General features: G+C 39.7%; 1 protein-coding gene across 1 annotated transcript in view; it reads left to right on the forward strand.

Moving 5' to 3' along the window:
- LOC139454216 (sodium- and chloride-dependent transporter XTRP3-like) overlaps positions 1-13,859 on the forward strand; it is a 44,985-nt gene that overhangs the window by 7,163 nt on the left and 23,963 nt on the right. The window contains exons 2-3 of the mRNA XM_071235793.1: positions 5,147-5,616; positions 6,663-6,773. Of these exons, the coding sequence (XP_071091894.1) occupies positions 5,147-5,616; positions 6,663-6,773 (581 nt within the window). The remainder of the gene's footprint in view (positions 1-5,146; positions 5,617-6,662; positions 6,774-13,859) is intronic.

Genomic DNA, 13,859 nt, shown 5'->3' on the forward strand with positions numbered 1-13,859 from the left:
CAGAAGGAATGGTAGCATAGTCAAAAAGAAATGCGAACATTAGTGACTTGTAGTGTAACCATAGTGTTCTAGATCATTTTTGCCATTAAACAATATATGACTAACCACAGGTCCGGGTAGTCCGGTGGGTACCCAGGTCCTACTCAGTACCCACCCGACCCGGGTACCCGAGTTACCCGTCCCAGCCCTAGTGGCTATGTTATTCCTAAATTCCCCGCATCTCCACCATATGTAACCTTAGGTTCCGGGTACTTTACCCTTCTACCTATGGTCACTTCTACTTATCAACTACTCCTTCGTTCTAGGGATGATGTAGCTCTCTTTCGAAATCACAAGTCAGATGGTTTGCTCCAGTCCTTTTTATTTATGATAGAGTTAATCATAAATACACACACATGGTCCTCAGATATATTCTTGTTGTTGCCTGATATAGATACAACACATACCTAGATGATGGTTGAAGAGCCTGATGGTTTTTCTGATGAACGTTAACTCTACTTCTTTTCTGACTCGGGATCCCAAAACCTACAGAGAACCGTTCTGTTCAGCTGTATGCTCCCGACTCCCCGCACCACTCTCGGACAACTAACAAAATACTATCGATGATAATTTTAGCTCCTCCCTCCAAATTCACATTTGACATCATGAGAAATGAGTCATAATGGTCATTCCCCAATTTCCATAATAATTAGTTTTACCATCAAGCTTTTCGGACAAACCAATTTGATTACCTCTTTAAGTCATTGGTCAACTTGGACATACTCATCTTATCAAATCCCTCAACTACTTCTGCCAGACTGGAAGGCGCCGAAAAGATACTTAATCCTGTTATTTAGACATTCCAGTCAAGCAGTAGTATTCATAAATATTTGATCACCACTAATCTAACAATTTTGTTCCATCCATCTATTTCTTCTGTCATCTTTATTGCAAGACTGAATTCTACTAATCTCACACTAGTGACTAATAAAAGCAAAATCCATAATCACTTGCCCTGGGGGTTATGCCCTCACCCTGTTCAATCACTTCTCTCATATGCGTCTATATGTTACCCAAAAGCTTAGTTTAGTAAACTACATTTTAAGTAAATACCAAAAACCCTTTTTCTAAAATACCCTTGTTATAGTTATTGTAATGGACACTTGTAAACTCGGAATTGTGTTTGTAAAGACTCAGGCATGAAAAGAAGTCAAATTGCTGCCATCAAGGAATCAAAAGACAAAATCAAAATTTGGTGTGAAATTTATGGTAAAAAACACCTTTGAATTTCCTGTTTATTTTCATCAAAGTTGGAAATTTCATGTAAATCAAGCAATCAGACATTGTAGCAAAAAGATATTTTTATGTCAAAAAAGTTCAGTACCAAGAGAGTGCTAAAGTAAGGTAATTAGAAGGTAATTGTACTGCGAGATAATTGGAAGGTAATTGTACACCAAGGGGCGGTCAGGTAGCCTAGTGGTTTAAGCCTTCGCTCGTCAAACCGAAGACCCACGTTCAATTCCCGACATGGGTACAATGTGTGAAGCCCATTTCTGGTGTCTTCCCACCGCTGTGTTATTGCTGGAATATTGCTAAAATTGGCGTAAAATCATACTCACTCCAAAGGTAATTCAAAGGTAATTGTACAGCAAGGTAATTTGGAAGATAATTGTACAGCAAAGTAATTTGGAAGGTAATTGTACAGCAAGGTAATTTGGAAGATAATTGTACAGCAAGGTAATTTGGAAGATAATTGTACAGCAAGGTAATTTGGAAGGTAATTGTACAGCAAGGTAATTTGGAAGGTAATTGTACAGCAAGGTAATTTGGAAGGTAATTGTACTGCGAAGTAATTGGAAGGTAGTTGTACTGCGAGGTAATTGGAAGGTAATTGTACAGCAAGGTAATTTGGAAGCTAATTGTCCAGCAACCTAATTATCCTTTGTAATTATGTCCCTTGATGGATAGTGAATCAGCCAACTGTCGGATGACCATGAGACTGCTTGGCTTGTCACCTGCACTGTGATTCATCTCCCTGCACATCTGTACAAGCAGACAAGTACATACCATGGCAGATGAATGGAGGCATCCTTCATCATGCAGTGTATATCTTCGATCTGTTTAATGGTGATAGAGATGCTTGGCACATAGGAAATTAAGCCTCGGTGTTGGATGTGTCCAGGGAAAGTAGGATAGAAGAATGGAGATGTAATACACTGAGTTCAATGTTTGCTTTACAACATGTTTCATAGAATTGGGAAGATGCCATAATTCATATTTCCAATGAATCCAATACCTTATTGTAGGACAAATTCACTTAGTCATGCACCAGTTTTTAGCTCACCTGACCCCTGAAAATCAAGTGGTTATGTCATGGCTTGCTTGTCTACCTTTCTGGCAATCTTGCTTGACATCACATGCTTGTTTTGTAAAAAGGATGGTAGCTGTGTGTGATCAAGAGGTTTGAATCTGATTTTCAGTCCTGCCAGAATGGCAGCTATATTGAAAATTTGTGAAGATTACTCTGTCATTTCTGATAAAAATGTTATGTAATGACCTGAATTTCTCTCAAAATGCTTTTTTGGCCCTGTAAATGTCATCTCATCTGCATTTGCCGGACTGAGGAAGCTGAGCTTTGGCATGTTTTTCTCATGATGAGATTATATGTTGAGATGTTCAGTCATGAGCATAGGTGTTGCAGCAACCTGAAGAATGGGGGGTTGTGTGGGCGTGCGTGCGTGCGTGCATGCGCACGCTTGTTGTGCCTTTATTATATGACCAACAAGGAAATCATATAACAAGGGAAATTAAGGTTAATTGAAGAGTGACATATATTCCATTATCACTTGTACGAAGTGGATTATTCGATTTATTACCCATTTTCAGTCTAAACACTTTAATTTGTCATGTTTACAGATAGAATTCTGAACTCGTAATACATGTCTGAAAGGTGCCTTCCTTTTCTCCTGCAGAGATCTAATGTTTCCTATTTTTATGGGTCATACCATTACATACTGACCTCATTCACTTTCTTTGGTTCAAATTGTCATTTTTAACTGACCTGACCAATCAGTCGTCACTATCTCCATAGCACCTCACTGGGGTCTATGAAGCGGGAATCACTTGGATACATGAAACATGTCCACCTCTACCGTAGATTATCTGAAAAATATGTATGAAGGGTGTCATAGTAATTTATTCTCACTATGTTTGGGACAAGGGATTAATTGCTGAAACATAATACCTGAATAGCATAAATTGCTGGACTAGTTAGCTGTATAAAATGATTCATTGCATGGGGACAGTTTGTGCTGCAGTAACATATATGTAATTTCAGTCCTTTGAAGAAATTTGTCGAAAACATGTGCAAATTCCAATAATCAATTATCAAACAGTATTGATCCTGGCAGCACATTTTTGTATTTACATTTAATAAAATTAATTCATTTTCAATTTGAAATTTGTTCTTAAAATGATGTTTTAAAACTATGAATTTTATCTGAAAAGTTTGAGATAAATGATGCATGTTCCAGTCAGATAATGGCCCTCGTTTGTATACAGCATACAGCTTGTTGCCATGCAGCACAATTGCATAAAGTAAAAATATAAAAATTCTTTGTTCATTTTGCAATTTCATTAGTATTTGTCACTACCAACTGGTTTTAAAACAGTAACTAATTTACAAACAGTATGATATGAAATTAACATTCTGATGTTGACATCCTGAAATATTTATAGTGAACTTTCCCCCTGGGAGTCATCATTTTGTGCCTGCATGTGGTTTTCATGTCTGATATAGTCAGTATCACAGCACTGAAAACACACAAACTGGTCATTATGAAATCATTGGCGATTCTCATAGATGAATATGCTTTTATTCTTCTTGGATATATTTGCATACAAAGGAAAATGTTTTATCATACTTCAAGAAGTTTTTAATGTAGGCAGAAGAAACTTGGTTCATATCAACCTAAGAATGAACACAAGATTGACAATGCATTTTCAACTTTCAGTGCCGTGTTTCGGTATATAGGATTGTACCTTTGTCAAGCAAGTGATCAACTGCCAGCTAGGACATGGTTATAAAGCAAAACTGTATGATTACAGTGTTGTTTGAATGTGTTGTTTTGTGACATCTAGGGGAAAGGGAATAAAACAGCCACCTTTCAGCATGTCCACAGGCAAGACCACAATCTGGACATTGCCAAGGTGACCTCAAGTCATGTGTCTTTTCTTCTTCTCAACAGACCAATATCATATTTCCACATGTCTATATATCACTACAACGTATTCAATTTTTTATTTTCTTCAATTTAAAATATCCAATACCACAGCACATGTTTGTGACGCATATATACTGCATTTGTGCCTACCTCTTCTTTCAAACGATTGGACAATACCTTTGCGGGAAATATTCTATGAAATATTTGGAAGACATTCATAAGAACCATCTTAACCTTGAAGAAAGGTTTTCATTTTAATAATTTCAAATGGCTGCTATAATTTTGTTCTATTCAATATAGTTTAGCACATTCTGTGACTGGACAATTCATCAATATAGGTGAGCAGCTGTACCTCTGGTACTTTTGTGTACTCATACTCCAAGTGACATGTGTTTGTTTGTTTGTTTGTATGTTTGTTTGTTTGTTTGTATGTTTGTTTAATGCCTCACTCAGCAATATTCCATAAATAAGTCCGGACCAAGCAATCCAGTGATTAACATCAAGAGCATCATTCTACACAATTGGGATACGATGACATGCATCAACAAAGTCGCCTCTTACGACAGCATAGTTGCCTTTTTACGGCAGATCATCTCGGGTCTAAAAAGAGTTATGTGTTTTCTCCGACCAGAAGTATAATACATTAGACCAGGGGTCAATTTAGGTTCAGTCCTTATTTGGCTACCTGGAGGCATGATGGTATCTGGTTGCATTTGTATTGTGGTAGGCATGTGTTCCCTCAAACAAATGTCATCAGACTGGTTAATGGTGGTTTCATTTCTGGGACATTTAGGAAGCAAAGATGAAAAGTAAACAGCTTCATGACAGATTCTCATTCCAAATGGGAAACATTAATTAATTTGACCTAACAGACACTGGTCAGACAGACAGACAGACAGACTAGTGTTGAGAGCAGCAGCTCACAGCGTTCTCCTTTGTTTCAGGAGCGTTCCTCATCCCCTACTTTGTCATGCTGTTTGTGGAGGGCATGCCCCTTCTGTACCTCGAACTGGCCATTGGACAAAAGCTCCGTCAAGGCAGTGTTGGAGTGTGGAACGAGATCCACCCTCTCATGGGTGGCGTCGGCATCGCAAGCGCAGTGACGTCCTTCATGGTGGCCCTCTACTACAACGCCATCATCATGTGGTGTTTCTTCTACCTGTTCCACTCCTTTCAGAGTCCCCTACCCTGGTCCTCCTGTCCCTCCATCACAACTGCTCCCAACATTAGCATCATTGTCCCAGAGTGCAAAATAGGGGGATCAACATCATACTTCTGGTACCGAAACGCTCTTGACATATCATCGGGAATTGATGATGCAGATGGTGTCAAGTGGAAGATGCTGTTGTGTCTTATATTCTCGTGGATTGTTGTCTATTGCTGTATCTGCAAGGGAATTAAGTCTTCAGGAAAGGTAAGTTAATACACTGGCAGATGTTTGATTATTTGATCGATGATCAATTTTCTAACACAAGAACCTCTTAGAGCTACCAACCTGTCTATTAATATTTAAGGCTTGTAGACATCAAACCTACTATCCTGTCTGGTATTATTTTTACAACTTATTCTTTATATTGATAACCATATTTATGGACTTTAGCATTGCATTTTAATATTTTACGTTTTGGACAAACTGTTCAAATCCTAACTGTCAATGTTCAGTGGGATTATGTAGGCCTATATGTTGTATTTCATTGAGTAGGAGAAAGAAGAGAACAGACATAGCTACAGTAAGAGGATGTGAGGCAGACTGGGCTGGAAAACAAATTATTCATTCTTTATGGCCATGATTGTGCATGAAGCTCCTATTCTCCTATTTGCAACAGGCTTAATTTCATGCCTTATCACACTGAATATATTCGATTACAATATAACACACACTGTCGAAGAGCTATTAATCTAATAACAGCAGATTGTTGTCTCCCGCAGGCCAGCCTTATGAACAGTTGATCACACTAAATATGTCTGTTAAACAATCTATAATTGTACTCGCAAATAATTCCACCTAAGGTCGACAATGAACAGAAATACATAAATATTATGTAATTAGTATTTTAATTCAGTTGACAGTGTTCATTATCCAATATTGTACACATATTATTAAATATTCGCAGTTGAATAATTATGTATTCCAAATTAGGATACGGTAGGATATATCTATATAATCTAGTAACATTAATTACATTATAATTTGAGTAACAATAGGCAAAAGTCAAATACAGTTTGAAGATAAAATATTTCATGATACGCCAAAAAGTTTCATTGCTTTTGGACCAGGGGAGATTTTTCTCTCATAGGTAAAAAGTTTCAGGATAATCGCTGACTTTCACAGCAATATTTCCCTATCTTGTGTGCAGATAGTGGTGTACCGGTATTTCACAGCAATATTTCCCTATCTTGTGTGCAGATAGTGGTGTACCGGTATTTCACAGCAATATTTCCCTTTGTTTTGGGTTTCAGGTGGTGTATTTCACAGCAATATTTCCCTATGTGGTGCTTATCATCTTCTTCGGAAGGGGTATAACTCTGAGAGGGGCAACAGATGGACTTCTTCACATGTTTACACCAAGGGTAGGTTTTCTTATCTTTTCAGGCATGTATTTATTGAGTTCTATTGCCATGAGAAAACAAGTCCCATATATGGCATTGACTGCCCAGCGTTTTGGGAATAGTGTGGCCATTTTACAGAAAGACCTCCCAATATTGCTGTAGGATTTATAAGACCATGACAACATGCTAAGGATCACAAATGGAACAATCCCAGAACCCAATCTCTGTGAGAAGGGCTTCACTGTGACTTCTGATATGAAACATTGACAGCAAGAGAACTCTCTCAGGAAGAATTTACACACACACTCAACAGTGATAACAGAATCAGTTGCACATTTTTGATGATAACGATGGGTGATTTGTGTTCAAGTCAATATACTTTGCAGTCATAAAAACTAAATAGACTAATGCTTTGTATTGGAGTGGGTCTATGCCAAACAAACTTGGGCCATTAAAAATAAATGCAAATCTTACATCTCAAAGTTCAAAACATCTAAACTTTTGGCAGTATTTCTTGATATCAATAACTGATGCACTAATATCATAATTCTGTATTTCTTTATCCATGTGAAACTTATTACTTTTAGATATTTAAAACAAATATGAATTTATGTTATGAATTATCTCTTTATTGGAAGGTTTTAAGCAATTATGTGATATCCCACATTTGAATTCTTGATATTGATAATAAATTCAATACATTAATAAATTTATGACTGTTATAATATGTTGAAGTATCAAATGTGGAATAAATAGATAAATGTGCAAACCGCAAATATATATGAATTTTCACTTCAAAGCACCTGCACCACCTTGGTTGGACTGACAACTGAGGTATGTTGTGTTATGAGTTTTGAAATACAAATTGTCAAAAACTTGAACCTTTGGAAATCTGGTCGCGAAGGTTCATGCATTTATTTGTCTTGTTCTTGTGCGGTTTGATGGGTTGAATATGTCACCAGTATTAGATCACTGTTATGATTCTGAGGAGATCCCAGTACAGAAAAAGTCTACAGATCTACAGGATCCTTGGTCAGAGCAAGGAACCAGTATCCTTTGCTTGTCACTCAGACAGGATCCTTGGTCAGAGCAGGGAACCAGTATCCTTTGCTTGTCACCCTGACAGGATCCTTGGTCAGAGCAAGGAACCAGTATCCTTTGCTTGTCACCCTGACAGGATCCTTGGTCAGAGCAACGAACCAGTATCCTTTGCTTGTCACCCTGACAGGATCCTTGGTCAGAGCAACGAACCAGTATCCTTTGCTTGTCACCCTGACAGGATCCTTGGTCAGAGCAAGGAACCAGTATCCTTTGCTTGTCATCCTGACAGGATCCTTGGTCAGAGCAAGGAACCAGTATCCTTTGCTTGTCACTCAGACAGGATCCTTGGTCAGAGCAGGGAACCAGTATCCTTTGCTTGTCACCCTGACAGGATCCTTGGTCAAAGCAAGGAACCAGTATCCTTTGCTTGTCACCCTGACAGGATCCTTGGTCAGAGCAAGGCACTAGTATCCTTTGCTTGTCACCCTGACAGGATCCTTGGTCAGAGCAAGGCACTAGTATCCTTTGCTTGTCACCCTGACAGGATCCTTGGTCAGAGCAAGGCACTAGTATCCTTTGCTTGTCACCCTGACAGGATCCTTGGTCAGAGCAAGGCACTAGTATCCTTTGCTTGTCACCCTGACAGGATCCTTGGTCAGAGCAAGGAACCAGTATCCTTTGCTTGTCATCCTGACAGGATCCTTGGTCAAAACAAGGAACCAGTATCCTTTGCTTGTCACCCTGACAGGATCCTTGGTCAGAGCAAGGAACCAGTATCCTTTGCTTGTCACCCTGACAGGATCCTTGGTCAGAGCAAGGCACTAGTATCCTTTGCTTGTCACCCTGACAGGATCCTTGGTCAGAGCAAGGAACCAGTATCCTTTGCTTGTCACCCTGACAGGATCCTTGGTCAGAGCAAGGAACCAGTATCCTTTGCTTGTCAGACTGACAGGATCTTTGGTCAGAGCAAGGAACCAGTATCCTTTGCTTGTCACCCTGACAGGATCTTTTGTCAGAGCAAGGCACCATTACTATATGTTCAAGCCAGGGTCTGTATTCAGAAGGGTTCCTGGGATATATTGCTGAACATCAGCATATTTGTCTAGTGGACTGGCATGTTTGTCTAGCAGGGCTGTTACGATTCATTCGCGTATTCGGTTCGTATTCGGTAAATCGAACCGTATCCATTCATGAATTAAATTCGTTATTCGTGGTCACTAGAATTGAACATTTATGAATAAGTCATGAGCATCTACATACCCTGTACCTAAAAATGTCCGTAAGAACATATTGTATGCAGAGATATCTTTAAAGACACTCCTATATATATATTTGACAGTTTTGTGGTCACCAGTCATTGTGGTATTTGAGCAGATACTAGTACCTGGATAAATGCAGTATGTAAATGTATGATATATTAATAATTGTCCAACCAGGTCAAATAAATAAATAAATAAATATTTGTATTCGTTACCCTATATTCATGATATGAGTCGTATTCGCCTCTGTGTATTCGTTGCAGCCCTATTGTCTAGTGGATCAGCATACATGTCTTTTGGATCAGAATACTTGTGTAGTGAACCAGAATACTTGTCCAACCTAGATTTATTTGTGTTAGTCTTGACATTTTTCCAATAGCCAATTCTAAAGAACAACTCATATTCAAGCATGCCATGCCACATTAATGATAAATATGCCCATCATCAGTAATCACGATATATAGTGAGTGAAATGGAAGGCACTGATGGACAGTTAAGAGATGTCATGTTGAAAATGGGGCAAGCTGCCACAGTGTTTCCTGACCATCTGGTCCTGGGTATTCTGGAACTTGTCTTCCAACCAGAATGTTGTTGTCAGGAAGCAATCAACTGGGGCACAATGGCTGTGGGCGAAGAGAATGGGGGGTCATCAAGTGTTTCTTCACATATGGGAACACCATGTTACGAGCATGAGCAGTTGTGTATGTTTGGGAGAGTATAGAGATGCCTGTATTTACAGTCAGATTGATGTACAAAACACTGGTGACATGCAGCTGATCTATGGATGTTTTCTCTGTGTGTGCCAGACATGCTGACTATGCAAGAATTGCTGTTCTACAGTTGCTTGTTTTTTTAGCCTTGACACATGAGGGGGAAGATCCCAGCATGTGACAGCAAGCAGCACTTGTGATAAGGATATATGTGTTATGTCTTATTCCCCAAATACTTGCACGTTCCTCTGAGTGCACCAGGAAAGAAAACAAGCTTTGCAAGACTTATAACATTTATTGAACATTCAGACCAAAGAAAAGCCTTGCTAACTATAAAATCGTGACACATTAAAATATTCTTGACACCAAAGTCATCACCCAGCAAGATATAAAATATAGTTTTTCAATCTGGATCTAATATTTTAAGAGAATGATCAAGTCAACATCCTGTGTCCCTTGTAACACGTTGAGGAGGCATGACTTCATTCAAATATGGTTATTAAAGCAATGTTGAAAACCTTCAAGCTACAAAAACACAGTTTGTATAAGTGATCTTAATTGTATTTATAATGAAGGTGAACCGTTTCCAATCAATGCCATTAATGACCATGCTCTGTGAAAAGATATGTAAAGTAATGGACATTCCTAAACCAGGTACAGTGATCTTTCGCTACAACACTACCTTGGGGGTCCAAATAATTGATGAGCATTATAGACGATCAGCCTTTTAACCAAGGTTAACACGATTTTATAACCAGACAGTATAATAATGGAATTAGATTGTGTACTTCAGTTTGGATTTGTTGACTGATATTTCTGGTGTTGTGTGCTCACCAGGAATCAGTTGAAAATGTTTTGGGGTGGGGAAAAACATCATGTCCATGTAAAACTTGTGTTTATTAAAAATGTAAGTATATTTTGGGAGCCATGCTTTACTGCGCGCTATAACCGGGTTAGGGCTATATTGAAGGGCGCTATAGTACCATGCATCGTGGTAAGTAACAAAATTCTTATCAAATACAAATAGGGGTAAAATTTGTATAAGGACAAAATTTTAATTGTCATTGCTTGAAAGAAAATTATGTACGCAAAGGGCATCATAAATTTCCAAACATTCCAGTGCAACTAACCAACCCTCAGTTAAAAAATGTATTCGGCAAATATATAGTAAATGTTTGGAGTGAAACATGTCTGTGTTGAGGTTGTTAGGTGGTGTGTTTAATGGCTAGAGCATGTCAGGGAGGTAATAAACATGGTTCCTGTCATCTAGAGTTGGCTCTCTCAGGGTTGGTGGGAATGTGGCATCTGGTGAAATGTTCAGGACTTGCGGCTGTTTACACAAAATATTTTGTCCTTTAAGAGTGAGGGATAGGGTTTTAGTTTATACTGTAAAACATAACTCACGGCATGTCTTGTGTAAGACAAATCATTATGAATACTATTAGTTTCATAAAAATGTACATGGAAATATCACTAATGACAGGTGTCATTTGAAATTGAAGTGTTAACACCATTACCCCAACACCATCACCTTAACACCAACATCTCAGTGTCATCACCTCAACGCCATCACCTCAACACCAACACCTCAACACCTAACACCTTCACTTCAACACCAACACCTCAACATCATCACCTCAACATCATCACCTCAACACCGTCACCCCAACACCATCACCCAAACACCTTCACCTTACCACCAACATCTGTGTCATCACCTCAACACCAACACCTAACACCTTCACCTCAACACCAACACCTTCACCTCAACACCAACACCATCACCTCAACACCAATGCCAACACCTTCACCTCAACACCAACGCCAACGCCTTCACCTCAACACCTAACACCTTCACCTCAATGCCAACACCTCAGCGCCATCACCTCAACACCAACACCTCAACACCAACACCTCAACACCAACACTTAAACACCAACACCTCAACACCAACACTTCAACACCAACACCGCAACACCAACACTTCAACACCAACACTTCAACACCAACACCGCAACACCAACACCGCAACACCAACACTTCAACACCAACACTTCAACACCAACACCTCAACACCAACACCGCAACACCAACACCATCATCTCAACACCAATGCCAACACCTTCACCTCAACACCAACGCCAACGCCTTCACCTCAACACCTAACACCTTCACCTCAATGCCAACACCTCAACACCAACACCTCAACACCAACACCTCAACTTCAACACCAACACCGCAACACCAACACCTTCACCTCAACGCCATCACCTCAACTCCAACACCTCTTCACACAACACCTCAACACCATCACCTCAACGCCATCACCTCAACGCCATCACCTCAACTCCATCACCTCAACACCATCACCTCAACACCATCACCCAAACATCATTGCCATATATCCTCATCACACAACACCTTAGGACCATCACCTTTTCACACAACACCTCAACATATTGCTAGACATCACACCGTAGTCTTGTTTTGGGGTGATTGCTAGACATCACACTGGAGTCTTCTTTGGGGGTGATTGCTAGACATCACACTGTAGTCTTGTTGGGCAGTGATTGCTAGACATCACACCCTAGTCTTGTTGGGCAGTGATTGCTAGACATCACACCCTAGTCTTGCTGGGGGGGTGATTGCTAGACATCGCACCCTAGTCTTGCTGGGGGGTGATTGCTAGACATCACACCCTAGTCTTGCTGGGGGGGGGTGATTGCTAGACATCACAGCGTAGTCTTGTTGGGCAGTGATTGCTAGACATCTCACCGTAGTCTTGTTGGGGGGTGATTGCTAGGCGTTCCACAGTAGTTTTAGGGAAAATTGATAGCTCATCACCACTCCATAAAATCATGGGACAGTGAGCACTTGTCCCAATTTTGCAGAACATTAAAGCTTCGAGAATAATGTTAAATACTATTTTTTCTTGCATCAGAGTACATCAGAGACATACAAAATAAATGTTGTTACACAAAAGTTACACTAAAGTGGTAAATGAAGTACTGCATCTATTTGGGGTTCCCCCCACATCAAGCTGACTCACTCACTCACTCTATGAATTGAAGAATTTATTCTAGTATCACAGTTGCCTGTGCAGGCATTCGTGGGATCCTCGCCTTCATCCTTCAAGCATTTGTTGATAAACATAATCAACCAATCATCAGAGTTGATGGACCCTGACATAGTCAAGAGTTGTGTTTGTATTCCTCTCCAATGAAAACACTGGTTCACTCAGGAATGAGATCTCCGATGTAATGAGAGACCAAGTGGGTTATACACGGATAAATCTCATTGAAAACCCTGGGACCATCATTTTACAGAGCTTCCACTGGGACCATTCAGTCATGGACCTAAATAAGGTTACCTTATGCATGTGCCAACGACCCTTCAACTTTTTCTAATCTGGTGGTAATAGTTGAAAGTTTTTCTGATTTGAAATGTCGGTGAGCAAACAAAGTTTTCTGAATAATGCAAAGATTAGACTGAGATGATGTTTCAGATATTTTGAAAGTACCCTTCCAGCACTTTATATAATGGTTGTTGAAATGGAATATAAGTATTTTTATAGGCTGTAGGGTCTTTTAGGAAAGGGATAGCTTTTCATGACTTGGAACATATTTCTTTTTGTGATGCGTCTTAGAGTCTAGTCTAGGTGCGTCTTTGGGTCTTGTCTTGGCAAGGGTCTTTATGCTTATTGATGATGATGACTGGTCCTCGGGAACAGTTTCTAAGCCTGACATGGATATGTTGGAAAATAAACATGACACACACTCATCGTTAATTTGGCAAAATTAGTCATGACTAGAATGAGTGTGTTGCCCTAGAGAGGAGCTGGCTAGGTTGTACGGTGTGGCCCAGTAACCCAGTGAGATGTCTTGGAACAGTGAACCAGTGGAACCAGAGCCTGTCTGGACTCCACATGTGTGACAGTCTGTCCAGTGTAGGGTTACATATACATTACACTTGTGTGTAGCCTGGAGCCCTCACAGATAACCCATGTCTTGTGCTCACAGCCTGCTCACGCCATGTCTACTAGTGTTGATTATGCTTTTCTTTCTAGTGAGTTAGATTGGTTCAACACTGCTTCGAAG

Source organism: Haliotis cracherodii, unplaced genomic scaffold (assembly GCF_022045235.1).
Source record: "Haliotis cracherodii isolate W230 unplaced genomic scaffold, xgHalCrac1.p SCAF_10, whole genome shotgun sequence".
In the NCBI taxonomy this organism is placed as follows: domain Eukaryota; kingdom Metazoa; phylum Mollusca; class Gastropoda; order Lepetellida; family Haliotidae; genus Haliotis; species Haliotis cracherodii.